Source organism: Mustela lutreola, chromosome 17, assembly GCF_030435805.1.
Source record: "Mustela lutreola isolate mMusLut2 chromosome 17, mMusLut2.pri, whole genome shotgun sequence".
In the NCBI taxonomy this organism is placed as follows: Eukaryota; Metazoa; Chordata; class Mammalia; order Carnivora; family Mustelidae; genus Mustela; species Mustela lutreola.
In genome coordinates this window covers 43,131,226-43,158,965 of record NC_081306.1, presented here as the reverse complement: position 1 = coordinate 43,158,965, position 27,740 = coordinate 43,131,226, and the positions used below count along the sequence as shown (strand labels likewise).

The 27,740-nt window shown below is 54.6% G+C and overlaps 1 protein-coding gene across 2 annotated transcripts in view; it reads right to left on the bottom strand.

The window, feature by feature from the left end:
* HIP1 (huntingtin interacting protein 1) overlaps positions 1–27,740 on the bottom strand; it is a 139,759-nt gene that overhangs the window by 53,596 nt on the left and 58,423 nt on the right. Inside the window, exon 1 of one of the 2 annotated variants that reach the window (XM_059154927.1) lies at positions 24,628–24,790. The exons of the other annotated variant lie outside the window; for it this stretch is intronic. Coding sequence (XP_059010910.1) covers positions 24,628–24,645 — 18 coding nt within the window. The 5' untranslated portion in view covers positions 24,646–24,790. Of the gene's footprint in view, positions 1–24,627; positions 24,791–27,740 lie in introns of those variants that run through there. 2 annotated transcript variants of the gene reach the window in all.

Genomic DNA, 27,740 nt, shown 5'->3' with positions numbered 1-27,740 from the left:
CCCTCTAAAAAGCACTGGGTATGTGATGATTCGTGGTGTCTGGAGGAAATCTGTTCCCATTCCCTCCCCTCCCGGGACTCTCTCTGAAGGAAATCGTCAGGTTCTGAACAGGGCAATACCTGCGGGGACCCTGCGAGGGCCGAGGGTGGGAAGTCGGGGCTCGATTTCACACCTCCGGTCTAGGTTAGGGAACATCCTCTGAGAACAGGCTGTGCTCCAGATTTCCCTGGAGTCACACAGGACCTACGACCACGCAGAGTGCCCCTGAAAGAGCGGCATTGTACACAGCTTCCTGGCCCAGCTGGCCCCTGTGTCCCAAGCTGGTTCCGGAGAGCCAATTACCAGCAGGCGCCGCGGGAAGGGTGACTTTCTCCCAGCCCCTCCCCCCACTCCCCTGCCCCCTCCTCCACTCCTTCAGGACAGCCTTGGCCAGGCTGCAGCCCATGGAAAAGCGTGAGGCCCTGCTTCTGCTGGGCACGTCCGGTCCTGCACACCGTGCCTGGCAGGGGCCCCGCAGAGGTCCCACGGCAGGGCCCAGCCGAGAGGTTGGGTGGGAGGTCAGGGCGTCAGGTCCTGAAGCGAGGGACTAGTGGGGCCCGTGCCCCGGCCATCTGGAGGGAAACGGGAGACCAGGCGGGGCAGAAGGGGAAAGGGAAAAAGCGAGATGGAACAGAGGGAGGGCAGGGCAGAATGGGACCCGCTGGGCAGTCAGCCCCGTCTGGGAAGGACATGGCCAGACACGGGGGACAGACAGAAGGCAGGGTGGCCGCTGCGGCACATCCTGGGAAAGGCGGGCACAGCTTCCATTCGTGGCCAGGACGGCGAGCCTCGGCAAGGACGGCAGCGTTCAGAACCGAGGCGGGGTCCCAAGAGCCTCGGGGAAGGGCAGTTGAGGCACAGAAGAGGAAGCGTGGGCTTTCCCATAGGGCGTGCCTTCAGCACCAAGACCTCTCTGGTCTTGGCTGTGGTGCCGGACAGCTGGTGTCCAAAAGTCTTTTTAGATCCCACCCCCACCCCGACTCTTTTTAAGATTTTATTTATTTATTTGAGAGAGAGAGCCGAGGGAGGGCATGAGCAGGGGGAGAGGCAGAGGGAGAGAGAGAAAGGAGAAAAAGGCTCCCCGCTGAGCAGGCAATCCGATGCGGGGCTTGATCCCAGGACCCTGAGACCATGACCTGAGCCAAAGCCAGATGCTTAACTGACGACGCCAGCAGGGGCCCCTGATATCTCCTCTTGATCAGAAATCACAACACGATGTCAAAGATGAGCAGCAAAGCAGAGCCCCTAAACAGGCCTACACTGCTTCTGATCCCCGCTTTGGCCTGGAAGACAGAGAATCCGACCCCTTATTTTCTCAGTCCAGCGGCCCAAGGGAGCCCAGGCACGAGCAGGTGAGGCCAGGATTGCAACCCCGTCCGTGTCCCCACACAGTGCCGCCCTCAGCAGCTCCTGGCAGCCCCAGGACCAGCCAATGCCGTCTCCCTGCCTGCCTCACTTTCCACCCGATGCCTGATGGCCTGGTTTCTTCGGTGGCTCCTCGCTTCCGCCAGCACGCCCATCCCCGGATTTCTCTCCCAGACCCTTCCAAGTCCTTCTGAATGAGCCTTCGCCTCCCCATGCTCCCATCCCGGAATCAGCCATGCCGTCCTTCCCAGCCCGACCCCTCTGCTACTTTCTGCTCCTCTGCCTCCACTCAAGCCCAAACCGTGATGATGTCCCCACTGGGCCACTGAAATACCCTCCCGGATGGACCGGTCCTCCAAGCTGCTCTGCACCCAGCAGTCGGAGCGATCTCTGTACCTCGCATGAGCTCACTCCCCGGCTCAGACCCGGCCACCCCGCTCCGACGCAGCCAAGCGTCTGTTCCCGCTGTCCCTCTACTTACGCCCCAACCACACAGCTGCCTTTGGTTCCTCAAACGTTTCCTTTTTAAAAAAGATTTTATTTATTTATTTGAGAGAGACCGTGAGCGAGAGAGGAGAGAGTACAAGCCAGGGGAGGGGCGTTGGGGGAGGGAGGAGCAGAGCAGGGAGCCTGCCTCGGGACTGGATCCCAGGGCCCTGCGATCATGACCTGAGCCACAGGCACACGCTGAACAGACGGAGCCACCCAGGCGCCCCACCCCTCAAACATTTCTAGTTCTTTCTGTCTCTCATGCTCTTTACGGCGGGAAGGATCTTCCTCCCGTCTGTGAGGCTAGCTTTCCCTCCGTCTACACGAAGTTCGAGTACTCTGTCCCAGGCCGCCTAGGGCACCTCCCCGCCCTTGCCCTGCAGTATCTCTTTATCACGACTCAAGACCACCCTAGCGACTTCCTACAGAGCCTCTTATCACAACCTGAAATGCTCTCCTTTGTCCCTTTGCTTGGTGTTGTTCCCCACGAGGGCAGGGGCTGTGTTAGCCGGCCGTTCCCCTCAGTGCGCACACACTGTGCCCGGCACCGGACAGGCTGATGGCGGAAGGCGTGGTCTGCCCAGTCCTCTCCAAGCAGACCTCCTCCTCAGGGCTCAATACCACGTGCGCTCGCTTCTCCCACCGAGGAAGCCCCATCCTCCTTCCTCCAAGTCCACTGCCGTTTTTCAGCTGAAAATCTTGCTGGGGCACCTGGGTGGCTCAGTCAGTTAAGTGTCTCACTCTTTTTTTTTTTTTTTTTTAAGATTTTATTTATTTATTTGACAGACAGAGATCACCAGTAGGCAGAGAGGCAGGCAGAAAGAGAGAGAGAGAGAGAGAGGGAAGCAGGCTTCCTGCGGAGCAGGGAGCCCAATGCAGGGCTCGATCCCAGGACCCTGAGATCATAACCCGAGCCATAGGCAGCAGCCCAAACCACGGAGCCACCCAGGCGCCCCAAGTGTCTCACTCTTGATTTCCGCTCAGATCATGATCTCAAGGTCGTGAGATGGAGCCCCACGTCTGTCTCCACACTCCGTGCGGCACCTGCTTAATATTCTCTCTCTCCCTCTGAAATAAATAAAATCTTCTAAAAAAAAAAAAAGTTGAGAAGTTTTCTTTTTTTTTTTTTTTTAAAGATTTTATTTATTTATTTGTCAGAGAGAGGAGAGAGTGAACACAGGCAGAGAGAGTGGCAGGCAGAGGCAGAGGGAGAAGCAGGCTCCCTGCCCAGCAAGGAACCCGATGTGGGGGGGATCATGACCTGAGCCGAAGGCAGCCGCTTAACCAACTCAGCCACCTGGGCGCCCCCAAAGTTGAGAAGTTTAAAAAAATATCAATTACTTTTGTAACCGGTGGGGTGTACAAACCTGTGTTGGGAGGAGGGGTGTGGCCAGGAGGAGGGACCACCCAGATACAGCCAAGGAACCCGGTGCTCACAGTGGAAAACACTCGTGGAAGCAACCAAGGTGTTCTTCCAAGTAGCAATGGACAAACAGGCCATGGTCTCCTCACTTCAGCCTTTTTAAGGGAAGGAAATCCCGCCATGTACTACAACATGGACGAATCCGGAGGGTGTGATGGTCTGTCATGTTAGGCAGACACAAAAGGATGGTTACTGTCTGATTCTATGTTATCAGAGATACCTAGAGCAGTCAAATTTGAAGAGACAGAGAATGGTAGATGCCAGGGGCTCAGGGTGGGGGGGGTTTGAATTGGGGAGTAGTTGCCAGAGATGGGGTTTGCTTTCAGGGGGACAAAAACATTCTAAACTTAGATAGCGACGGTGGATGGACGATGCCATGAGTACCCTAAGTGCTGCTCGATCAGACACTTTAAATTGGGTAAGATGGTGAATCCAAGGTTTTGTGTAAGGTAATTTAAGGTTTTATTTATTCATTTATTTGAGAGACAGCATTGGACACGCGCACGTACGTGCACATGGATGGGGGAGGGGGAGGTAGAGAATCTCAAGCAGACTTCCAACCCAGTGCAGAGTCCGACGCGGGGCTCAATCTCACAACCCTGAGATTATGACCCGAGCCAAAATCAAGAGTCAGATGCTTATCCGACTGAGCCACCCAGGCGTCCCCTAATTTTTTTAAAAAGATTTTATTTATTTATTTGACAGAGAGAGATCACAAGTAGGCAGAGAGAGAGGGGGAAGCAGGCTCCCTGCTGAGCAGAGAGCCTGATGCAGGGCTCAATCCCAGGACCCTGAGATCATGACCTGAGCAGGAGGCAGAAGCTTTAACCCACTGAGCCACCCAGGTGCCCCCCCGCCCTTTCTAAGTGGGAAACAGTGAGAAATCCTGACTTTGACTGATGCCTGTCAGAGGTGGTGCCAGGCCACTGGCCAGGCTCTAGGGCCATGAGCTCTGCAAGCCTAGCTAGGCCTTCTGCACAGCCCAGGATGGACGATCCGTGGGGCAGGACCACCCTGCCTCTGTGTGCGGTGCCGACCTAGGTGCTGCTGGATGACACAGGCTAAAAGAAAGTGGACCTTGGGGGCACCTGGGTGGCTCAGTGGGTTAAGCCTCTGCCTTCAGCTCAGGTCATGATCCCAGGGTGCTGGGATCAAGCCCCACATCGGGCTCTCTGCTCAGCGGGGAGCCCGCTTCCTCCTCTCTCTCTCTCTGCCCACCTCTCTGCCTCTCTCTCTCTCTGTCCAATAAATTAAAAAAAAAAAAAAAAACACGTGGACCTTGCCATCCAAGAGTTAACTGTCCGAAGGGAGATGAGGACCATCCTTCCTCCTCTTCCTGTTCTTTCTTTCCCTCTCCTCTGACTGTGCAATTTCAGCAACGCTTTACGGAAACAAACAAACAAAAAAAAACCCAGTACTGGTGTGCAAGCTACTTATGCCTACGTCTCCGTGGCCAAGCCTGATGAGTGGTAGCAGAAAGCGAAAGCCAAAATGTGATGAAACTTCCAGAAAACATGCAGGACCCCCAAAGGGGCAGTCTTATGACATGAAAAGCAAAAGAACAAGAAGGGAGGGGCATACTGCTTTTGGCCAGTGGTGCACTGTGGATGAGAAACACTGTCTTCTCTGTCCAGGAGGATCTTTGAACTGAAAAAGGCAAAAAGAGCAATGAAAGGGGACAACCCAAGGTGAGTTCGTAGACTGTCAGAGAGCCCCGGTACTGAGTTAGCGTGAGTAGCACACAACGACAAGGGGAGCAAGCAAAGGTGGTGTGCCCTCTAGATTCTAGGGCGACATTTCAGAAAAATCAAGTAGGTTGGGTGTGTGTCTGAATTTCTAGCATCAAGGCACTTAGCAGAGTTGCTTATAACATCTTGTAGACAAGGACAAGAAACTAGTGGACACCAGGGTTGCGAACCGCTAACCACCAGTCGAATCCAGCCAGCAGCCTGTGTATGTGTGTGTGGCTTGTGAGCTGAGGTTGGTTTTCACATTTGTAAAGGGAAGAGGAGGAAGAGAGGGGGAGGAGGAAGCAACAGCATCTGGCCACAAATCCGAACTGTCTGGTCTTTTGCAGGAGAAGGTTGCCAGTCCCGGGGCTAGAAAAGAAGAGCTAGGAGGGTAGCTGTCCATGTTTGCGGGTGCTGACTAGCGGCTACCGTCGCGCTGGCGTAAGGGGAGCCGGAGCCCCAGACCTGTGTCCTTCCCTGTGCTTACTGGAAAGAAGGAGGTATCCAGAAGGCACAGCGATGGAGCCAATGTGTCTGGGTGACAACGGAAGGGTGTGACCGTGGGTGATTCCAATCGCACGTGGTCGGACAGTAGGTTCCCACTTAAGCTCCAGCAGATTCGCTGAGTTAACACTAGGATGTGGCCTCTATCATAAAATTCAAGAAGTTAGTTTTGTTTTGAGCTACATCAACAGAATTAAAGGATCGAGAACAAGAGGCAGTCCTTGGTTTTATGGCTTTCGGTGGCACTCGGGAGTACGGATTCATACGACCATGTGCCTGACATCCCTCGGGGCCCCAGACCCCACTTGCTGCTCCGGGCGCCCCATACAAGAGGAATACTGAAATGTCGGCGGGTGCAAAGCAAACCGGTGAAGAAAGAGAACCACACAAGGTCAGATAAGAGAATAGAAATCACGGCAAAGGGGTGGCAGGAAGCAAAGTGGACCAAGAAAGGGCAGAGAGGTGTTTAAATATCCCAACCCCCAGCACCTGGGGACTGGAGGGCCGCAGGGCTCTGGCACAACCCAGCAGTGAGGACTAAGAGAAGCTGCATTCTGTGTCCATCATCCTCCAACACGGAAAGGACTCCAGCGTCCTTCAACCTGGGGACGAGCAAACAAGGCGCTGCAGCCACACCCCCGAGAAGCTACGCGCAGAAGGGGAAGGGCAACCGTTTCGTGCCGACAACATGGGTGACTCTTCCAAGTATGATGTCAAGTGACAGACGCTAGACTCCAAAGGCTTCAGACTGCAGAATTCCATTTATAGGACATTCTGGAGAAGTCAGAATTAGAGGAATTAAAAAAAAAAAAAAATCCAGGTCACTGGTTGCCAGGGGCTGAGCGGGAGGAGTCTGGGATGGTTACAGAGGTGCGTGAGGGGCTGTGCGGGAGGACAGTCCTACCCTGAGTCTCAATTCCGTGGAGGTTACCTAATGGCCCGAGACTGTTGAAACCCAGAGAACTGGACCCTAACAACGGTGACTTTGATGGCACAGCAATTATATTTCAACAGACCTGGATTTAAAGATAAAGAAAGCAAGTTCAGAGAAAGGCAGACCTGGAACTTTGGTAGGAGGGCCCTGATGCTTGGCCTGGGTGTTCAGTGGTTAGAGGAATGTGGCCGCAAGATGGTCCTCCAGGCGCCCTACGTCTTCTGAGCCGGTGATGATGGGAGGAACGAGGGAAGGAGACGAAGAAAAAAACGGGCAGCGAGGCAGGAGGGGAGTTGAAGGGTGGGGGTTAACTCTCTTCACGAAGAGAGTGTGTCAAACAGTGCTGCGGGGGCAGGTGGGTGAGGACCGGGAAAGAGCCACCACAGGTGACATCCCTGGGGACCACGGCCAGAGCCACTGCGGGTGGGCAATGGAGGCAAACGTCTGTGCAGGGAGGAGAGGACAGAGGCAGAGCGGGAGGCAGTCCAGACAATATGACCCTCTTTCCCAGGGCCCGGGGGCTCGGCTCTGGGCGCGTGCTCCTCAATACCAATCTCCCGTCCAGGCCCTCCCGCCGTGCTCCCACTGGAGTGGCGGGTCCAACGCTGGTTCTCCTTCCCCAGACAGGGTCCTATGGGTGCGGAGAACACAGACGCGCAGGAACTTTCCAGAATGAAGGCAGAGGGGCTGCAACAACCATCTCTTTTGCCGGAGACAGATACAGGCATGCCTCGATTTACCACACTTTGCTTTACTGCTTCACAGACACTGCAATTTTTGTTTGTTTGTTTGTTTGTTTTAAAGAAATTGATGGGTTAGGGGTGCCTGGGTGGCTCAGTGGGTTAAAGCCTCTGCCTTCAGCTCAGGTCATGATTTCAGGGTCTTGGGATCGAGCCCTGCAGCGGGCTCTCTGCTCAGCAGGGAGCCTGCTTCCTCCTCTCTCTCTGCCTGCCTCTCTACCTACTTGTGATCTCTGTCTGTCAAATAAATAAATAAATAAAATCTTAAAAAAAAAAAAAAAAAGAAAGAAATTGATGGATTAGAAAAAAAAAAAGTTAAGAAATTGATGGATCGGACAGCCCTGCGTCAGGCAAGTCTATCACCACTGTTTTCCCCAAAAGCACTTGCTCACTTGGTATCTCTGGTCACATTTTGGGGATTCTTGCAATATTTCAAGCTTTTTCATTATAATCATATGTGCTGCGGGGACCTGTGATCAGCGATCACGACCTGCTAAGAGCTCAGAGGATGGTCAGCATTTTTGACAATAAAGTACCTGTAATTAAGGTATATACATTTTGTTGTTAGACATAATGCTATTGCCCACTTAGCAGATGAAAGCATGGCGTAACCCGAACTTCCACATGCCCTGCGGAGCAAACATTTCATCTGACCCCGTTTAATGCGATATTCGCGTTACTGCAGTGGTCCGGAACCCAGCAAACCTGCAGTATCTCAGGCTATGCCTGCCCCATCCCTCCTTCTCTGAAAATGATCTAGGATGCTCGTGAATCCTGGGAAGGGCCCTTCTTCTTTCTACACAAGACCCCTCTCCCGTCTGCCCCCTGATACTAGTCCCGGGGCTCCTTTTACTCCAAGAGCCCAAAGTGAGAGCCTCCTCCTAGAACGCTCCCCGCCACCACACACACACTTGCAATCCTCTGGGAGGTCTTCGAGGTCATCCTGTCCCCTCACCGCCATGCACATCCCCGCCTACTCTTGTTCCCTCAGCCACCACACTGCGAGCCCCTCCCCCATTCAGCATCCCCAAAGATCCCTAGAACGTCCACCTACAGACTCCAAATCACAGGGGTGACTGATGACGGAAAGGTAGGGGACCCGACCTTGTCCCTGACGACCTGGAGAAGAAGCCAGCTGTCTTCTGTCACCTCCGTGGTTCCAGTCTTACCACCCTGATTTATAATTACTGCTGCCCAAGAGTCCCCTTCCGCCAGGCCATGCTGTCATACCCTTGGGCAAAGATCGTCCCAGGACCTGTACTTTTGTCCCCCGACCTAAAACCCATGTCCAACCTGCCAGACTTGGGCAGCTCATTACTGAGGAGCGCCAGACCTTTGCTCCACACGGCAGCTGTCGCCTTCCATGACCACCCTCAGGGGGGCCCACTTAGGCCTGGGGAAGGCCCTGGGAGGGGAGGGCAAGAGGGCTAGGTGCTGAGACCCTGGGGCACCCAGCCCGTGTCCTCTCTGCCCACCTGCAGGGAGCTGTGGCCTCAGGCCACAACCCCGCCGCCACAGGTCTTCTCTCCTCACAGAGGAAGCACCTGTCCTGTCTCCCAAGCAGCCCAACCTGCAGTGCCTCTGCTCCCACGTGCTGCCCCACGTCTGCCTACAAAGTGGAAGCCTGGGTGGCCCCATCAGACGTATCCTGATCCTTCGCGGCTCACGGGCCAGGCTGGAGGGGCCTTTCGCGACGCCCCTCGCCTTCCAGAGAGAGAGAGAGAGACAGCTGCTCGGCAAGAGCAGAAACCCCGCACTGTGTCTTTCCCTAAACGACGCACGCTGCCAGCTTCCTCTCTTCCCCTCCCCGCTACCCTCTTCCCGCCCCCCCCCAACCCCCCAGCTTTCTGTGAGGTCGGGTTTTGTCTCTTCTCTTGCAGTAACAGAGCAGTGTTTCTCTCCCCCTATCCCAAGACCAAGGGGGGAGGTGGTGCCTGGCTGACACCTGGCTGTGCCCTGGGCACAGGAACCACCCATTCATTCCCGGCTCTTCTGGAGTCCTGTTCCGTCTGTCCAGTGAACGAGCAGGAAGCACTCGGCGCATCCAGATGTGCCAAGGCCCGCCGTTTCTCCCTCAGATCTCTATCTCGGTTCTATTTCTACCACATTACGTCACTATGTAACTGCCCCCTACCTCTAGTCTCCACCACAGACGGCCCCAAATAAAGCTGCGGGAGGAACCCCGTCCTCATGAATCTCCCCAGCTGAGGCATCTAGCATCTCAGATGGCTCCTGATTTTCTGGGATCCAAACGCTCCAGGACAACTCCAGGGTTCCCCCCGCCCAGCCCCCAATGCCTCAGCTTCCTCTGTCATATCAGAGGGTGGCCTTCACCCAAACGTGATTGGACCCTCAGGCACGGGGTTGATGAACAGAACCCCACATGATTTAAGCGGGTGACTAAGGCGAAGATGGTGGTCTTATTTGAGTCTAGCAAATCGTTCTGTAACTTTAAACATTCCCGATTCGTTCAAATGCGTAAATACCAGGTTTGCTTGAATAATAATGCCTATAGCATTCCCAGTTTTTGCTTTAGTCCTTCCTGTCTTCAAAGAGCTTTCCTATCCACGGTCTCCCCGATGCTGAGACAACCCAGGGAAGGCGGCAGGGCGCACTTGATTAAACCAGTGGGCTCAGGGAGGTCAAGCCACACAGCAGGACTGGCACCTGTCCTTCTCAGCCAGGTACGAGTTCTATATTCTGCTAGTTAGCCCGCTATAACAGAACTCTTTGCCAAAACCAACTGGTTTACCAAACCCCCACACATTCGTTATCTCAAAGGCAGGTTCGTCTCGTCTTATAAGAAGTGCACCTCCCCCTACGAGCCAGTGTTATGGTCTCTTTAGTTCGATGAGAACCAAAAGGAGAATGTCTCGGAAAACCCAAAGTGGAAACCTGACCCAAGGTCAAAGAACCTCTAAGTGAGTCAACATTCCAGTTGTGGTCTTAGCTGCTGCCACATGTTCCACCAAGCCCTTGTGTCTCTCAGAGGGAGACACTCTGTTCGAAGGTTCGAAGGAAACAGAGGTTGGGGTGGTAGGCCTGTGAAACTCAAGTCCATTGCCCCTGGAGCGCACTGGGACAAAACTCCACCATGCAGGGTGGCCACAGGACCTTACTCTCGTCTAAGATATGAGCCGGGTGGGCGACATACCAAGAGGGGACATTCCTGAGCCCATACCAAGAGGGGACTCCAGCCATTCCTGTAACAGTCTACAGCCAGATTCACACCGGTCACCTTCGGCACAACCTCAAAGTGGGTGTCCATCTAGCCCACCAGTCCTGCAGAGGGTACGCTCGGATCAAAGAAGAGCAAAGAGGATGTGGCTGTCTCTGGTCAGTAGTCACTGGTCCCTAACTCAGCTGCGCATGATTCTCACCTGCCACCTTAACTCTGAACCCCCCAAACACGCTCACACACCCCTAACGGGCTCCTCTGTTCCGCCCCCACACTGCATCCCTTTGGTCTGGGAGGGGGCCATTGTTCAACGCGCTCTTCCATTCTGGTCATGCTACGGAAGAATGTTCTATGTCAGAGTCCAAGGGGGGAAAGAAACCAGCTCAGCCAAAGGAAAAGCAGAAATGAAGCAGGGGCAGAATGTGGGCGAAGAGAAAGGGAATAACACAGACAGCAGGAAAAATGGGACACGGAGGTTTCCTCACCTCAGACAAGCACACTTTGATTTAAGTCCATATACACTTTTGGGGAGAGGGAAACTCTGAATTGACACTCAGGGCAAATCAGGAGATTATTCATCTTACAAAAGAATTTGGAATCCGATTCCTTTAAATAGCAGTCTCTCCTAGTGCGTTTAAAATAGGATTCCATTTACAGAAGTGTGATTTACACAAAACCACATCTGTTACATAAGGCTCGGGGAAAATAGCTCTCTTCCCATGTAGTCTGGCCAACGACAGAACTGGCCCCGTACAGATGGTCATCTATTTTCTTCTCAAAGACACCCAGCCCAGCTCTGCGGCACCTCTTTCGATATTTCCCCTGATTCTTAGGGACCATCCCAATCTCTCCCAGTCTTCCCTAAACTCAGGGAGCAACTGCTCCAAAATCTTTACACATTCATTCGACACACATTTCCCGAAGGCCTATCGCCTGCTGGGCCCTACTCCAGGAGTATAATTGTACACCCAAACCGACATATTTCTGCTCCATGGATTTTTTTTTTAAATGATTTTATTTATTCATATATGTAAGAGAGTGTATGAGCAGGGGGAGGGGCAGAGGGAGAGGGGACAAGTAGACTCTCCACTGAGCTAAGAGCCTGACGGATGACGGACTCAGGGCTCAATCCCATGATCCTGAGCCATCCACAGTCGGATGCCCAACCGACGAGCCACCCAGGCACCCCTGCCTCATGGACCTTACATGGACCTTACATTTGAATGTGAGAGACTGACGGACAGCGAACCACTCAATAAAATCCACGGTGTCTGAGATGGTGACAGGTGCTAGAGGACCAGGAACGGGGTTGGTCTCATAACCTTCCATGGGGTCACCAGGGAAGGCGGCACTGGAAGGTAATAGAGTGATAAGGAAGCAGGTCTGAAAGGCGCCTGGGGGAAGGGTTCCAGGCAGAGTCCACCGGGCAGGAGCCCTCAGGTCGGAGGAGGAGAGGCCGAATCACAAGGGGTCACGTGGGCCACTGCAAGGACCAGCTTGTGTTCCGAGGGAGCCAGGAGCCCCTGGGAGCTTTTGAACGAAGGGTGACATGATCAGACTCCTTTCTTAGGGGACGCCTCTGACTGCTGTGCTGACACTGCGGGGACACGCAGGGAAGCAGAGACAACAGCTGAGATGTGGCTGACTTAATCCAGGGCAGAGATGATGGAGGCCCAGACCGGGCTGGCCGCGGTGGGAAGTGCTGGCTGAGATGTGGACGGATTTGGATATACGGAGAAGGCAGGGCTGACGCGGGTTGCTGCTGACTTGGACGTGGGGTGTGTGGACGGAAGGAAGGAGTCAAGGCTAGGAGTCAGGATTATTCACCAGCGCGATGTGTGGGACCGAGCGGTCATCAAGAAGACAGAGAACCAAGGGAGGAGAAGGTCTGGGGCAGACAGGAGCTGATCGGGGGGCATGTGACAAGGAGATGCCCATCAGGCACCAAATGGAAATCAAACTGATGGGGGGTGGAGTGGCAGAGTGCGATCCTGGAATTCGCTGGAGGTGCGAGCTAGGTCGGGCGGTCCGGTAGCCATCCACACGTAGAGATGGGGTGTAAGGATGGGGAAGACCTCCAAGGAGTGAGTGCGGAGGAGACCTCTGGGGACAGCCCGAGGACACCAGACGATCAAGAAAGAGCTGGGGGGCAGTGAGAAGTGGAAAAAGCAAAGAAACAGCCCACAGGGAGAAGGAAAGCCAGGAGTGTGGCACCCCAGAAGGCCGACGACAAAGCGATGCGTTTCGGCAGGGAGCCGTCAGTGGTGAAGGCTGCCGACAGACCAAGCAGATGAGAACTGAAAAAAACGGCCCCACTGGGTTGAACATCGTGGTAACCTTTAGTGGGGCTTTCTGGTAGACTCTGGAAGGGGGCAGAGTCTGAAGGGGGATTCAGAGACAAGAGGAAGGGGAGCTGGAGGCAGATGCCAGCAAGGGAGCGGAGACAGGAGGAGACAGGGGTCCACGCCGCCGTGTTTTTCACGGGAGGAATTACAACGCGTTTGTGTGGATCAGAGGGGAAGGAACGGAGCATCCCTGGAAGGGGGAGGGGCTCTAACGCACAGCAGGAGCTGGCCACCCCGGAGAGCACCAGCCCGGGTCACCGAGTATGGACACAGGTGTCGACAGATGGCCGGCCGGGGCTTGTGCAAGGGTTCTGGGGATTGCATCTCTTTTCACAGTTGAAACAGGAAGCACGGTCTGGGGCTGAGCGTGAGGGCAGGGGAGGAGAAGGCACGGCAGTTGTCTAGGAAAGTTGGTCGGGGGGTTGCTGCACGGAGCAGGGGAGGGCACAGGCCTGCCAGGGAGCAGCCGTGAAGGCCCATGAGGAAAATACGCAGCCAGCCCTCTCTGCCTCCTCGTTCCCCAGCCAATCCCCCGACACCCCCTCCGTGTTTCTCGTGCTGACTCTTGTCGTCCTCCCCACTGCCTTAGAACAGCCGGGACCTCCACGGAATCGATACCGGTACCTTGGTCACTTCTGTGTGCTTCTTTTTCAACGAGGCCTTTCAGAAGGGAGACGTGAAATTGACTGGAGCTCGCGTCGGCAGATGTGCGTGTTGGAGGGAGCGGGGCGGGGGCTGGAGTCTCCTCGAAGCAGAGGAAGCATAAGGCAGAATGTCCAGACACCCCCTCAATTCTTCTTTCAACTTTCTTCTACGCCCCCCCAACCCCCACCCCACCACCTTAGGATCTCGAATTTCCTTATCTCAAACGCAGATTGAATAGTCTCTACCTCATTGTGGTTCAAGCTCTGATTCTCTCATTCAATGAACCTTTCCAAAGGCCTGTAACAGATCCCAGACTCATTTGCACCCATTATGTCCTTTAACCCTGTGGTCACACCAGGGCTGCTACCTCCACTCATGAGATGGGGAAACTGAGTCTTAGAACAGTTAAGTGACTTGCCCAGCTAGCCAGAAGTCCTGACTAGCTAGATGACCCGGCTGGTAGAGAGCATGGCCCAGGATTTGAGCCAACATGTTGCTTCGGGTGCAACCTCACTGATCCCAAGCTCTGTGCTGGGCCTGGGAAGGGCAAGTCAGACTCCTATCCACTGAGAGGACACACAGGTCTGTGTCAAGCCCTCACTTCCAGGAACTGAAGTCCTTCACAACACACAACCAAAGCCCAGCCACACAAATCTCGGGTCAGAGCCAAAGAGAAAGAAAGGGCAGGGCAGGGTCTGGTCACCCTGCGGAGGCCAAGGAACGTCCTGGCTGGCAGGCAGGAGGCCTGATGCGATACCTCTGGCCCAGAACCCTGGGAGTCCTAATGCTCCGGGGAGGAGCTGCTAAGCCCTTTGCAAAAGGGGAGAGGTGGTGGTTGCTAATTCCGGAAGTGGATTTCATCATCATCATCGGGGCTCTGATAGGACTTCCTCTGAAAGCAGAGTAGCCAAGAACTCTCACTTCCGTTTCTCAAGTGAAGGAGAGCCCCTCCTTAGGGAAGTAGGGGGTAAGAGCCTCTAGGTTCAAGAGGGGCAGGGTCACCCCAAGGGCCCCAGGCAGCGTGAACCCTGCCTGGCCTAGGCATATGGGCCTGACATCCCACTATCCTCTGGGCCGCCAGAGCTCCTGGGAGCTACGAATGGCCAGACCTCTCTCCCCAAAGCACAACTCCAACCACACCAGGCATGTCCAGGGGCTCACCGCTGAGCACGGGGAAAATGTTCCACTCAAGGCTTTCGGGATCTGGCCCCTGCTGGCCTCCATTAATTTAGTCATCCGTGGCTTTATTCGCTCACGAAATTCACCCACCAAACATATATTGAGCACCTATGCGTCAAGCGTTGTACTAAATTAATTCACAGATGAGTCAGATGTAAGTGCTCTGTATGCACAGCCAGTGAGAGAGGAGATCCTAGTGCATGCAGAATGGGGGGGTGGGACGGGGTATCTGACCAAGACTTGCAGTAAGAACCATGAACCAGACGACTGGCCTTGAGGAGGGACCCACAGGATCACTGGGGTGGAGAGGCCAGCCTCCACGCCAAGAAGTTGGGGCCAGTGCCCAGGGTGGGGAATGTGTTGCCAAGGGGGCACGCCCAGAGAGCCCCGTTCCCAGAATCACACACAACAGTCCAAGTGACCTTCCCCATTATCAACCACTCAGTTAGAAACACATTAAAAAGGATCCTTCAATCCTTGATTGGGGTGCCTGGGTGGCTCTTGGTTAAATGTCTGACTCTTGATTTTGGCTTAGGTCACAATCTCAGGGTCGTGAGATCGAGCCCTGCATCGGGCTCCACGCTCGTTGAACAATCTGCTGGAGAGTCTCTTTCTCCCCTGACCTCGGCCCCTCCTCCCCCCAATAAACAAGTAAAATCTTCAAAAAATAAAACCCTGTTAAAACTTCTATCAATACAATGGCAATCACATTATAATATCTAAACAGGAGAAATTAACATGTTGTATGCCTTAAATTTATATAACATTATATATCAAACCCATTTCTCAATAATAAAAAACCTACAATCTTAAAGCCCAAGTATTTAAAGTGTAAAGGGGCGAACAGATAGTCAGTCTTCAATGTATGCACAAGGATGTCACCTCCACAGAGGGAAATGGACATAGTATAATGTCTACTACTAGGGCACCGATTACAATGAGATAACACGTCACCTCTACTCATCTGGAAACATGGTATTGATTGCACACGTACATGCCAAGCCTTCTGCTCTCCCCATAACCCTCCATAGAAGACGCTGTGATTGGGCACCTGGGTGGCTCAGTGGGTTAATAAGCCTCTGCCTTCGGCTCAGGTCATGATCCCAGGTCCTGGGATCGAGTCCTGCATTGGACTCTCTCCTCAGCAGGGAGCCTGCTTCTCCCCCTCTCTTTGCCTGCCTCTCTGCCTACTTGTGATCTCTCTCTGTGTGTCAAATAAATAAATAAAATCTTTAAAAGAAAAAAAAAAAAAGAAGAAGATGCTATGATTATCCCCACTATTCGAGGGAGGGGGGAGCCTCAGGAATCTGCCCAGGTAAGTCAGTGGTGGAGACGGACTGTGAACACGGGACCCGAGCCCTTGACCACTCTGACACACGGTTTCTGGATCCAAGACATAGTGACGGCTGAAATAAGCTTACAGACCTATGATATTGTAGGTCCCTTCTGGTTTAGGTATGTGTGTACCTGCTGTGCATATGTTGACATTTGGTTGAATCAAGTGCAAATTTGGCCACTTTGGCTTATAAAAGCAGGACTTTCATATGCCTCAAGCTAGCATGTGTCTACGTGAGTATGGGCGCACACACACACATGCACACTGTAAGGATCTCTACCAAAGAAGCCTTGTTAGCAACAGTGTTTGGGATGCTGGAAGTGTATTCAATCTCTAGTTCTCTACACCTTTTCCTATTTTCTGAAAATACAGCGTAAGTGAAACATTTTTCGGGGGATGACCCTGTTTCGTCACTGCAGCTGCTGAAGAGCACAGATGTGATATTAATATGTATGCAAAGGGCAGGAGCCCCAGGCTCCCTAAAGCACAGCATCAGAAGCCAGGACACGCATGGCCATGTCCCCTCTGGAGCTGAGAAGCCAACACGTGGACACAAACTGTCCCATAGAGTGGGCCCCGAAGTCAAAGCGAAGAGTCCCGCTGTGGGGTTCAGGGCCTCCTGTCACACTACCCTCATTCTAGCTGACCTGACTACAGCTGAGAGGGCCTCCTACATGGTTGATGGCACCAACCACCCCCCAGCAGTGAGCCAAAGCAGACAAAGCAACTAGGGGGTCCCAGGGCACGAAGCTTTTAACCCTGGCTTCCTTAGGGCAATGGTAGCCATGTCTGTGTCCCCCGCCCTGTCCCTGGGCTCACTTACCACCTTCCAAATTCCGACACAATTTATTTTGTTTACATTTACTGTTCATCTCTACACCCCATCCCCAACACACACGAGAGGTCCGCAGCATAAGGCAAGGGTTTCTGGTTCAGTGAAATGTCCCAAGTGCTTGTTAACAACACCTGCTACACAGAGAGTACTGCATTCGTATTTTTTTTTTAAAGATGTATTTATTTATTTGACAGAGAGGGAGAGACCGCAAGAAAGGGAACACAAGCAGGGGGAGTGGGAGAGGGAGAAGCAGGCTTCCCGTCTAGTAGGAGCCCAGAGTGGGGCTGGATCCCGGGACCCTGGGATCACGACCTGAGCTGAAGGCAGATGCCCAGCGACTGAGCCACTCAGGTGCCCCTCCATAAAATCTTTTCTGAATAAATAAATGAACAAATGCCTAACTAAACTGTCACCTTCCTCAGCCCACCTCCTGTGCCACTTGGCAGAATGAATTATCCCTACCTCCGAGTTTCTATGCACTTCCCTTGAGTCTCTAACATGGCATTTATCATACTCTGATTGCCTCAGCTTCCTTGAAGACAGGAGCCTTCCAACTCTCCCATTCTCTGTTAGGTTCTCAGTGCCTGGCAGAGGGCCTCGGTGTGCCGACTCAGGGGACAATCCTGACAAACGTATAGGACAAAAAAAGACGAGGGCCAGGACCCCGGGGGATACTGCCCAGCACCGAGACCAGCGACTACTTTCCAAACAATCCAGCCTGAGACTCCTCTAGCAGGAGAACGCTCTTGTAGGTCCCAGAGCACGAGGCTGAACCCAGTGCTCCAAAGAGAAGTCAAGAAAGAAAGTTAATGAAACGCTCATTTCCAAAAAAAAAAAAAAAAAAAAAAAAAACCCAGGTTTGCGGCTCCCACGCTCATCCTGGTCCCAGACCGGAAGCACACATCCCGGTGGGATCGTCAAGGGGGGACGGCCTCTCTCGCTGCGCCGGTTCCGCTGGAGGATGCGGGCTACTTCCACGGGGGGCCCGCACCTGGCACCACTCCTCCGTCTTTGCTCCTTCCTCTGGCCCCGCTCCTAGCCAACCTACTCAGCACGTCCTTCCGGATGTCACCATCCATTCACTTCCCACCTACGGCGCACCGGGTGTTTCCATCAATGAAACGGCTGCTCCCCTTCTTCCCCACACCGCTCAGATACCTCCTCCTCCAGGAAGCACTGACGTTCCAAAGGATTTGGATCCCGCGTCCTGGGAACTTTGCTAGCCTACACCACGGTTCCACTTCGCGCCATGGCGCTCTCTGCCTGAAATCCCCTCCTCGCTTGCCTTGCCCCCTGGGGGACTCCTTTCCCCTCATTCTCGAGCTTTCCCCGTGAAACGCTCCTCTGGTGCCTGGCCAAGTATCCCCCCCTTCCCATGCCAGCGCCTTCCTCAAACGCATGCCCTGCGTTTTACCGCACGTACCGTAATTACTCACAACACGCCTGACGCCCTACTCGCAGGGGGGCCGTTCTGCAGAAGGACTACTCTACCCATCGCCTAAAGCTTTAAGATTTTATTTGTTGCCTAAAGGAATAAGTGAAAAACTAATAATTACAGCAGGGCTTACTAAGCCTTCCCATGTGCCAAAAATTTAAACAGGCCGTGTCAGTATCTCTTAGGTCTGCAGACACCAACTCATCCGAGGCACGGGAGGTCAATTAACTTATCATCTGGGTCGCAGTGGAGCAAGTGTGGCATCAAAATGTAGCCTCTGGCCTATGTGACTCCAGAGCCCCGGGGCCAGCCTCCGGGGCAGCCTCAGGGCCCAGAAACCGCTCCGGATCCTTCTCCCCAGGCAGGGGACGGCACCTTGGAGGCACCTTGGAGTCCAGCCGCTGCTCACTCACAGTTACAAATGAGCTTTCTGCCCTCTAATCCTTTTCCACTTGCCCAGAGAAAGCACCTCCAGATCAAAGAGTCATTAAGACTTCAGGGAATCGAAAGGTGACACAGGGTTTTTTTTTCCTCCTCCCCTAAAAGACCTGTGCTTAATTTCTTTGGGGCCCTGGGGCGGCATGCGTTTTTGTCGGGCAGCTGGAATCCTTTGGCTTAGGGGCAGCTGCCAGACCACGTGCCTGTCTGGCTTTGGACTGGGACCTCTCCAGCTAGAAAGGAGACAAAGGTGGAGCGGAAACAGCCCCTGGACGTGCTTTTTGAGAAAATCACCGGCTGGGGAGAGGCGGGGGTGGGGGGGGGGGTGGCGCGGTGGTAGGGCAGTGCGGAGAGGGCAGGGATGGGCAGGTCTCTCTCTGGACGGCTGAGCACGGTGGGCTCAAGTGTCCTAAAACCTACATTTGCTTCTGAACTGAGCCCCTGCCTGGCGGGGAGGCTTGGAGGAGCCTCCAAGGAAACTAAATTCTGCTCCTCAAGGCGGTTTTAAGGGAGAAAAGAATCCAGGGGAGACTGCTTTTTCTGTCACCGGCACGTGTCTACGTATCATTCAGTCAGCTCATTTCAAGGGAGTCTCTGTCTCTGCCTACAACCTGGCCGTCCTCAGCTCCGGATCTAACATTTGAATGTCTACATCCCGGGAAACACAAAATGGGGAGTATCCGATATGTGTGTGGTCGGACTGAACCGCATCCTGCTAGGACACAATCTTAGTGACACAATCAGTGACAGTAAGACTAGCCACAGGGGGTGCCTGGGTGGCTCAGTGGGTTGAGCCTTTGCTTTCAGCTCAGGTCAGGATCTCAGGGTCCCGGGATCGAGCCCTGTTTCGGGCTCTCTGCCTGCCTTTCTACCTACTTTTGATCTCTCTCTCTGTGTCAAATAAATAAATAAAATCTTTAAAAAAAAAAAAAGACTAGCCATAAGATGATAGTCAAAACTCTTTTCCCTGGGGGCACCTGGGTGGCTCAGTGGGTTAAAGCCTTTGCCTTCGGCTTGGGTCATGATCCCAGAGTCCTGGGATCGAGCCCCACCATCCGGCTCCCTGCTCAGTGGGGAGCCTGCTTCTACATCTCTCTCTGCCTACTTGTGATCTCTGTCAAATAAACAAATAAAATCTTTTAAAAAAAGCCAAAACAAAAAACTCTTTTCCCTAAGTAATTTTGAAGGAGGCAAGTAACAGATTTCCTTCCTCGCTGGCCGTCATCCACAACCCCTGACCTTCTTCTGGGGACTGTCTGAAGAAGGCTGCTGAGCCACCATGCTCCACTGAATCTTAGGAACCACACCGGGGAGCGCACACAGCTAGGATTTGTGGACACATGTCGCTGGAACGGCTCCCCAGTGTTATGGTGATACGGCCATGCTAGATTGCAACCATCCACCCACGGGACTCTGAGCTTCCCCAAGCCTGAACACTGAGCCCGTCTCCAGGGCTGGCGAGGACTCGGAGACCAGACTCTCCCAGGGTCCCGGAGCAGCTCCAGTGGACAGATAGGTGCTCTCCCTCTCCAGGGAGCTGATTCTGCCACAGAATGCCTCTGTTATAGGGAAGCACTGGCCAGCCAACATCTAGCCTCTCTTGAAACAAATCCCACCTTCCAGAGCCCTGTGGAGCACGTGCACTCCCTCTTTGTCTCAACAGCCCTCCATGAGTCAAAGACAACCATCCGCCCTCCTGGGGCTTTCTCTTCTATAAGCTGAACAACTCCACTCATCTTGCAAGGCTGACATCCCCCTCGCTCTGCTCTGGACACTCTCTAAGTCAGAGACTCCAAACTTTTTATTTTTTTTTTTGCCTCTGACCATAGTAAAAAATACATTGTACAAGGCCAGTCTTTACTGACGTGCACGTGTGTATACTGTATACCTCCAAAGCCAGTTTCATGCACGAATGCTGACCTCCTCATGTAATATACCTGGATGCCTTCTTGTCGAACTCACTCGTGCAAATACTGCCCGCAACCCACCACCCCGAGTTTACAACCCAGAGCTGAAAATGTTGCCCTGGTTTCACCAAGCCGGCCACCCGTGTCCAGCCTTAACTGCTTACCTAGCTCAGACCCTAGGTGGGAAAAAGCATTCCTTGACACATGGCTATTTGCCTATCTGGGCTGCACGGACAGTCGTCAGCATCGTTCTTCCCTGTGCTGCCCCTCAGCCCAGCAAACACACGGGCACCTGTCAGCCGCAATGCACGTCGACCAGAAGCTTGCTCCTGCCCTGCCATCATTATCATTTACTCTGAACACCTGAAACACCTTTTCCCCACCCCTCGTTTGCCTGCTCAGTAAACTGGGGGATCTGAGGAGGGCAGCAGAGAAAACTAGGGAAGAAACCCTAGTTTTGAAAACAGTGGTAGGTAACTGACAAGGCGTGGGTAACTGACAAGGCGTGCAGTCTGCACACAGACTGGCAGAAGCCCCCCACCCCATGGGGCCCCCGAGGCCAAAGACCACCGCCCCTCCAGTCTGTCCTTTTTGATTGGCTTGTGTCCACCACAGAATCCGGTCACTGACTCTTTTCCCCTCCCCCCTTATCTCGGTCATCATAGCGTACATTTTGGTGACCAGGAGAACCGGCGACAAAACCTAGTTCCACCACTTGGACGGACATCACCTTCTAAACCCCAGTTTTCTTATCTGTAAAACGTGGCTAATGACTTCTGCTCTGCCCTCCTCACAGGGGGGTGCTAAGCATGAGCAGGCTTTGTAAACTGTAGAGCACTCGGCAGATGTAAATCGTTACACAAACTATACGTTCTTTTGGAAGAATTGATGGCATTGGCTCTGTTCCCCGAAGGACAGCCCTGAATCTTCTGTGTTTGCTAAAGGCACAGACTCCATCACAGTCCCCAAAAGGCGGCCCCACTGCACCCAGGTGCCATGTTAAACAAGCTCTCCCTTGGGCAGAAATCTGAGGTCATCAAAAATTCATCACTCGCAGCAGCTGGTGGACCTGCTGTCCCCATCACTTTGTGCCTTCATTCAGAAAGAGAAGTAGAAGCGGAAGAACGGGTCCCACGAGCCGTCCACTGAAACAGAGCCTACACTCAACTCTTCAGGCCAGTCAAGAAAATAAGGGGGTGGCGCGGGCATCGGGCCGGCTCAGTTGGAGAAGCAGGCGACTCTTGATCTGGGGATCCTGAGTTTAAGGAGCTCTGCCCTGGGTGTAGAGATTAAACAAATAAATGAACAACCAGTCAAGGAAAGGGTGTGTGGGGGTGGAGGTCAGAGTCATCTTAGATGAGACTCTGGAAACCATCATTCTCTTAAAAGCCACCACACATAAGGAGGACTTCCTAAGCCCGTGCTTTGAAAGAATGATTTCCAACCTTCACTAGGATGCTCTAGGCAGGTATAATTCTCATTTTACCGATGAGGCAAAGAGGTTTAAAAAAAACAAAACCAAACAAAACAAACCACAAACAAACAAGCAAAACTTGCTCAAAAGCACGTAGGGAATTGGGTGAACTTTAATCTGCTTTTTCTCACTCGGCAGTAAGCAAGAGGATCCCCCTCTCTCCCCCCCGATGTCAGGCTCTGCCAAAGATGTGGCTGAAATGCTGGGTTTGAGGTTGACCCCGGAGCCAGTGGCCCCCAGAGTGAGGACATCAAACCAGACAGAGGGCTTTAGTGGTGGGGACAGAAAAGGAACTTCGGCCTTTGGCAGGAATGGGAAGCAGGTGCCTGTTCCCTGGGGTGGGTCAGATTCTTCTGCACAGTCTAGCGTCTGTGCTTTTAACATAGAGCTGAAGACAGTTGTTTCTGGACTGGTGCTTGGTGATGAAAGAGAACTTCATCTCATTTTTGTGTGGACCACACGCTAAGAGGAAAGAGGCAAGACATGTGCCTTTCCTGAGCCCCAAGTTCTCCAGAGGTTACCTAGTTCCCACAGCCCAAGGTCGGAACACCTTGGGTGGCATTCAAGGCCTTTCTGATCTGGCCCCAACCAACGACCTCAACATTTCCTGATCTAAACCTGCCCTGGCCAAATGTCCCCAGCCTCACCAGATGGCCTTGCCCATTCCTCTTCCCACACCTCTTCCAACAGGCAAAGCCTCTCACTGCTCTCAGTAGAGCAAACCCCACCCAGGCTTGAAGTCCCGGCCTCAGGCTTTGTCCTCCATCTGAACTCTGCCACCCAGTCCCTCAGCAGACCCCTATGGCCCCCGGAGCTGCGGCCTTCCGGTCGGGCCCTGCGTTGGTACTAACTGTTGCGTTGGGCTGCCTCTCTCTGGACCCCTCCACCCAGATGCTAAGGGCCCAGAGGAGTAGGAAGGCCACAGATTAGGTTCCCATGTCCCTCACATAGCACTTGCTATAGAAATGACAGGTATCAAATAAATTCTGTTGAGTTCATGAGCAGAGGGACGGACAGAGGCGGTAGAGTTAGAGGGGACCCAAAGCTCTGAAGACACACGTCTCTGAGCTCTGTAAGCTGGTCCTCATAAGGCTGTGGAAGGAATCTCAGCTCAGAGCCAGAAGGAAGCTGGGTGTGATGGGGCTCGCTGGCCACTGGGTTAGAGCTTCAGGTCCACCGTGCAGGGCAGGTGATCCTGGCCCCATCTCCAGAAAACCTGGCTGCGACTCAGCTTTCCACCTCCCCACCATCACAGCTGCAACCAGGATTTTCTGTGAAAGGTAGTTCTAATGTTGCCCAAAGAAAGTATAGGCTTTCACGGTATGCACACAGGGGATGGCGGACTAGCCTCTGAGCGCTGCCCAGCCAAGGACAGCTACGTGTCTTCATGTGAGGATGGGAGCCGGCGACACTCGCATTCAGCTCCCAGCCCCAGGGCAGCGTGCAGAATGCACCTGTTTTCCTGACACAGAAGGGTCGGTTCTCACCTATCCCCTGCTTCCCATCCCACTGTCCCCTACCCAAGACAGAATGCCAAAGGCCTGGCAGGGCCAGGAGCTCACCTGCCTTCTCCATAGAAATGGTAACTTCAAAATGCACTCTCTGGGGGAAACAAGCCTAGTTCTACATAAGATGAACTGAAATTCCAGTACCTTCTCTTCCCCAAGGAACAGGCAGACCCAGACCTCTTTTTTTCCCCGGACACAAAGACACACCAGCAGAGACCATCCATCACCAGATACCTCTCCAGCTTGACACACAGGCCCTCAAATGTTGTAAGCCTGGGGATTGCAGGGGGTGGGGGGCACTCTGGTCTAAAGCCAGGGTCAGGCTGCCTGACTACCAAGGGACGTCACAGACACCCTTAAATCTCCACTCTGAGGGGGAGCCACTTGGGACCTCTGGGAAAACCTGCTGCCCCCAGTGCTCAGAGACCCCTGAATCACATCCTGTTACCTCTGGAGGGCTGCTCCCCAATCAATCAATGAACAATGTATTCAGCTCCTACTGTGCTCCTGGAGTCTGAAGCTTAAGAGGCAAAGGTGTTTGCGGGTCCTCAGGCCAAAGCCCCTGAGGTTTACAAGTGGTCCATCTAGACTATCCCCCGTCCATGCCAAGGATTCCATTCCTGCCCCCCCATCTTCTAAGATGGTTAAAGTCCCAGCTCCTCCCCACTACCCTTCAGGTCACCCACCTGTGCCCCCACCCTGCCCACCGGCTCAGTCCAAAAATCTTCCCACAAATCTTAAACAGGTACACAAGCAGGGGGCCCTACAGTGGGTAGGACAGGACAAGCCCCCTTCCCGCAGCCCGGCCCTCCAGCTGCCAGGCTGATTTCCCAGTTTGAGAGGAGAACTCAACAGCCCTCTCGCCGGGGTCTAGTGAGCTCTCCCGGGCAGCCCTGGTGGCAGCGCGGCGGGAAACCCGGAACCCCATCCCTGCCGGCCAGCCGCCTCCACAATCCTGGCCGGGCTCCCTCCTCCAGCACGCCTGGAGTTGGGGCCGAGGAGCAGGATCAACAATCCAGAAACTTTCAATGGATCAAGCCGACTGGGAGGGAGAGAGGGAAGGGGGTGGAGGAGGACGGGGACCAGGGGAGGCTCCAGGGCAGCGCCCCTGCTCTCCACTTACCATCTTGCTCACATCCATGACCGAGGCTGCAGGGCAACCCCCCACCCCTGGAGATCCCGCTTCCCCCAAATGCTGCTCCCGGCTAATTCCGCCCGGATGGTGCCATGCTGCGGGCAGGGCGGCCGGCAGGGCCCCCGCGGACTGGGGAAGGCGGCGGCGGCGGCGGCGGCGGCGGCGGCAGCAGGACCGAGGCTGGACCGGAGAAAGGAAGGGAAGGGGGAGGGGAGGCGGGGAGGGGGAGGGGGAGGGGGGAGGGGGGCCGAGCGCGGAGCCGCAGCGCGCACCGGGGGCGGGGGAGGCGCGGCTCCGCGGGCGGACGGCGCGGCGGAGCCCCCAGGGGGGCCGGGGAGTTCCGCGACCCGCTGGAGGCGCCGCGGTCGGGGGGTGTGGGGGCGCGGGGGCGCGGGAGCGGACGGATTCCCGGGGCCGCCGCAGCCTGCGGCCCGGGCGCGCCGCGAGGGTGTGATTTGAATAACAAAAGGTCGCTTCTCCCGGAGCCCCGCGGCCGGGATCGCCGAGCCGGGAGCGAGGCCGCCGGGCCCGCCGGGAAGTGTGTGCCGGAGCGTGAGTGTGTTTGGGCGCGCGCGCGCGGGTGCGCGTCGGGGCGGTGGGATCGGTGGGGCTCAGGAAGTGCGCGGGGAGGCGGCCGCGAAGGAGCGCGGCGGGGGCGCGGGAGCCGACATTCCAGTGGGGGCAGGGGGTCCGCTCGGCCCCTCCCCGCTTGGCTTCCCTGCACAAAGGCGGGATTCAGAGCCGGTGGTTTGCCTCCTGCGGCTAATCCGGAGGGGACGCCCGGATGAGTCTGGGGTCTGCAAAGGGACGGGCGCGCAGCAGGAAGTGGAACAGGTACCCCCGGAAGGCTCGGTGCCCCGCGCCAGGGAGCCGGAGCCAGCCCTTCCGGCGCCGAGGGAAATTGGCTCCTCGATACCGAGTGTCCTGAACGCAGCGCCTTCTCTCCAGCCAGAATCCCCGACCCTTCCACTCCTTGCTGGTCTGCCCTTAGAGAAGTGGGAGGCCCACACTCCTCTCTGCCCCAGACACAGCTGGTGGCCGAAAAGGGCTCCAGGCAAATGCTCTTCCTGGGCACTCTCTGCAGGAAAAGCCTGGACATCCAAGCCTAGGGTTTCAAGGCGAGCTGCCTCAAATGCTCTATTGAGCAGGGAGGTTTGGGGCTCACGCCAAGTCCTCAGGGACCGGAGGCCACTAACACCGACCCTGCTTTACCCAGATGCAGATGAGGAAACTGAGGCCCAGAGCAGGGGAGTGATTTGTTCCAGGTCACACACCTCGCAGGGACTGGGGTCAGAAGAATCCTGAGTAAGGATGGTGCAGCCCAAGCCAAAAAGAGCTTCCCAGGCCATCAGAGAGCCACCCTTTGCGGTCAACAGGTGATGGGACCCATCCACAGCCCGGGCCTTCTGGCCACACACCAAGGGGCCAGGAAGGTAACACTAGCCAAGTCAGTCCCCCATCAGGCCCCAGGGCCTGCTGGGCCGACTAGGAAGGCCCCTTCCCCTTCCAGTCTGAGTTCTCAGTCTATGAAATGGGAAATGTTGCTCTGCCTGCCTCCTAGGGGGATGTGAGAACAGCATGATATAAAAGACATAAAAATAGAAGGACAGGAATGTATGGGGCTTTCACTGTGGTGGTTATTTTCATTTCCTGGCTTTGGAGCCCAGTTACAGGGCTCTCGGCGTCAGCTAAGGGATCTCTGGGCCCGGGTCTCTCTGTCTGTCCAACCCTGAGTGTGACCTGCCCTGTCCCAGGGCTGCCCCTGGCGAGCCCAGCTCTCGCAGCACTGTGCCCCACGTGGGGAACTCCGGAGGTGGCCCTGGTCTGCTCCAGTGGGATGGGCTCCCACAGCCCCTTCTCCTGACTCATGTCCCCAAGAGGCAGGAAGGAAGCACGCCAGCACATCCTCACCAGCCAGCACCGACCCCCAAGGTAAATGAGAGCCAGGTTATTTGCTGCCTGATTAAATGTACCAAGATCTCCTCTCCCAAAAATAAGTAAATAAGTAAGATTTCATGTGTTTAAAAAATATTACGAACTGTTAGGCCTGGGATTGATCAACAGATCAAGGTCTCCTGGTACAGATCTTGGCACCCAAGCCAGCAAAGTCCATTTTCTCATTAAAATGGGGATCGGGACCCCTGCCTCACACTGCACACAGGCCGTAGGGTCAAATGAAAGAAATGTCTCAAATGTCACCCATAATAGGCTGAATGATGGCCCCCGAAGGTAAAACGTCCCAATCCCTGGAGCCTCTAAATACTACGGTCTGTGGGAAAGAATATACACATACGATTCGGTTTAGGATTCTGAACTGGGATGATGACCCTGGATTATCTGGGTGGACCCCAGATGCAATCACGTGTGTCCTTTTAACAGGCAGACGTGACACTCAGAAGGGATAAAGCAACATACCAGAGGCCGGAGTGAGACGGCTACAAGCTTACAAATGCTGGCTGCGGCCGGAAGCTCGTGCAGGCAAGGAACAGATATCCCCCTAGAGCTTCTAGAAGGAGGATGGCCCTGTCAACACTTTGATTTTGGCCGAGGAATACTAGTATCAGACTTCGGGGCCTCCAGGACTGGGAGGAAATAAGCTGATGTTGTTCTAGCCACCAAATGTCTGATCATTTATCACAGCAAACACAGGAAACTAATATGTTGCCCAAAGGTCAGTGAGGGCTGGTGTCATGGACGTCTTGGGGCTGCCCTCCCCACGGACTTCCTCCCCGCGGACTGCTCATGTGACAGCAGAGGCCAGCCAGGAAGCAGGCGGGTTCTCCTGAACCTGGGTGCAGGGGCGGGGGGGCGGGCAGCTGGCAAATAAGCAGGTACCCACATGCAAACATGTATATGCACAAATACACACACGCACACAGGGTTGGAGGAAACAGCATCTTTAAAGAAGCTGAGCTGCTCCGCCCTGGCCACCCCCTGCCAGGCCCACCCAGCACACAAACACCTTTGGGGGCCTGCCTTTCCTCTCACTGGTCTCGGGCAGACAGGTTCAGACTGGGAGGGGAGGTGAGGAGGAAGGCCCTGCCTGGGGATCCCCCCCTTCCAGAGTGGCTGTGCCATGAGGCACCCCGTGAGGCTATGGG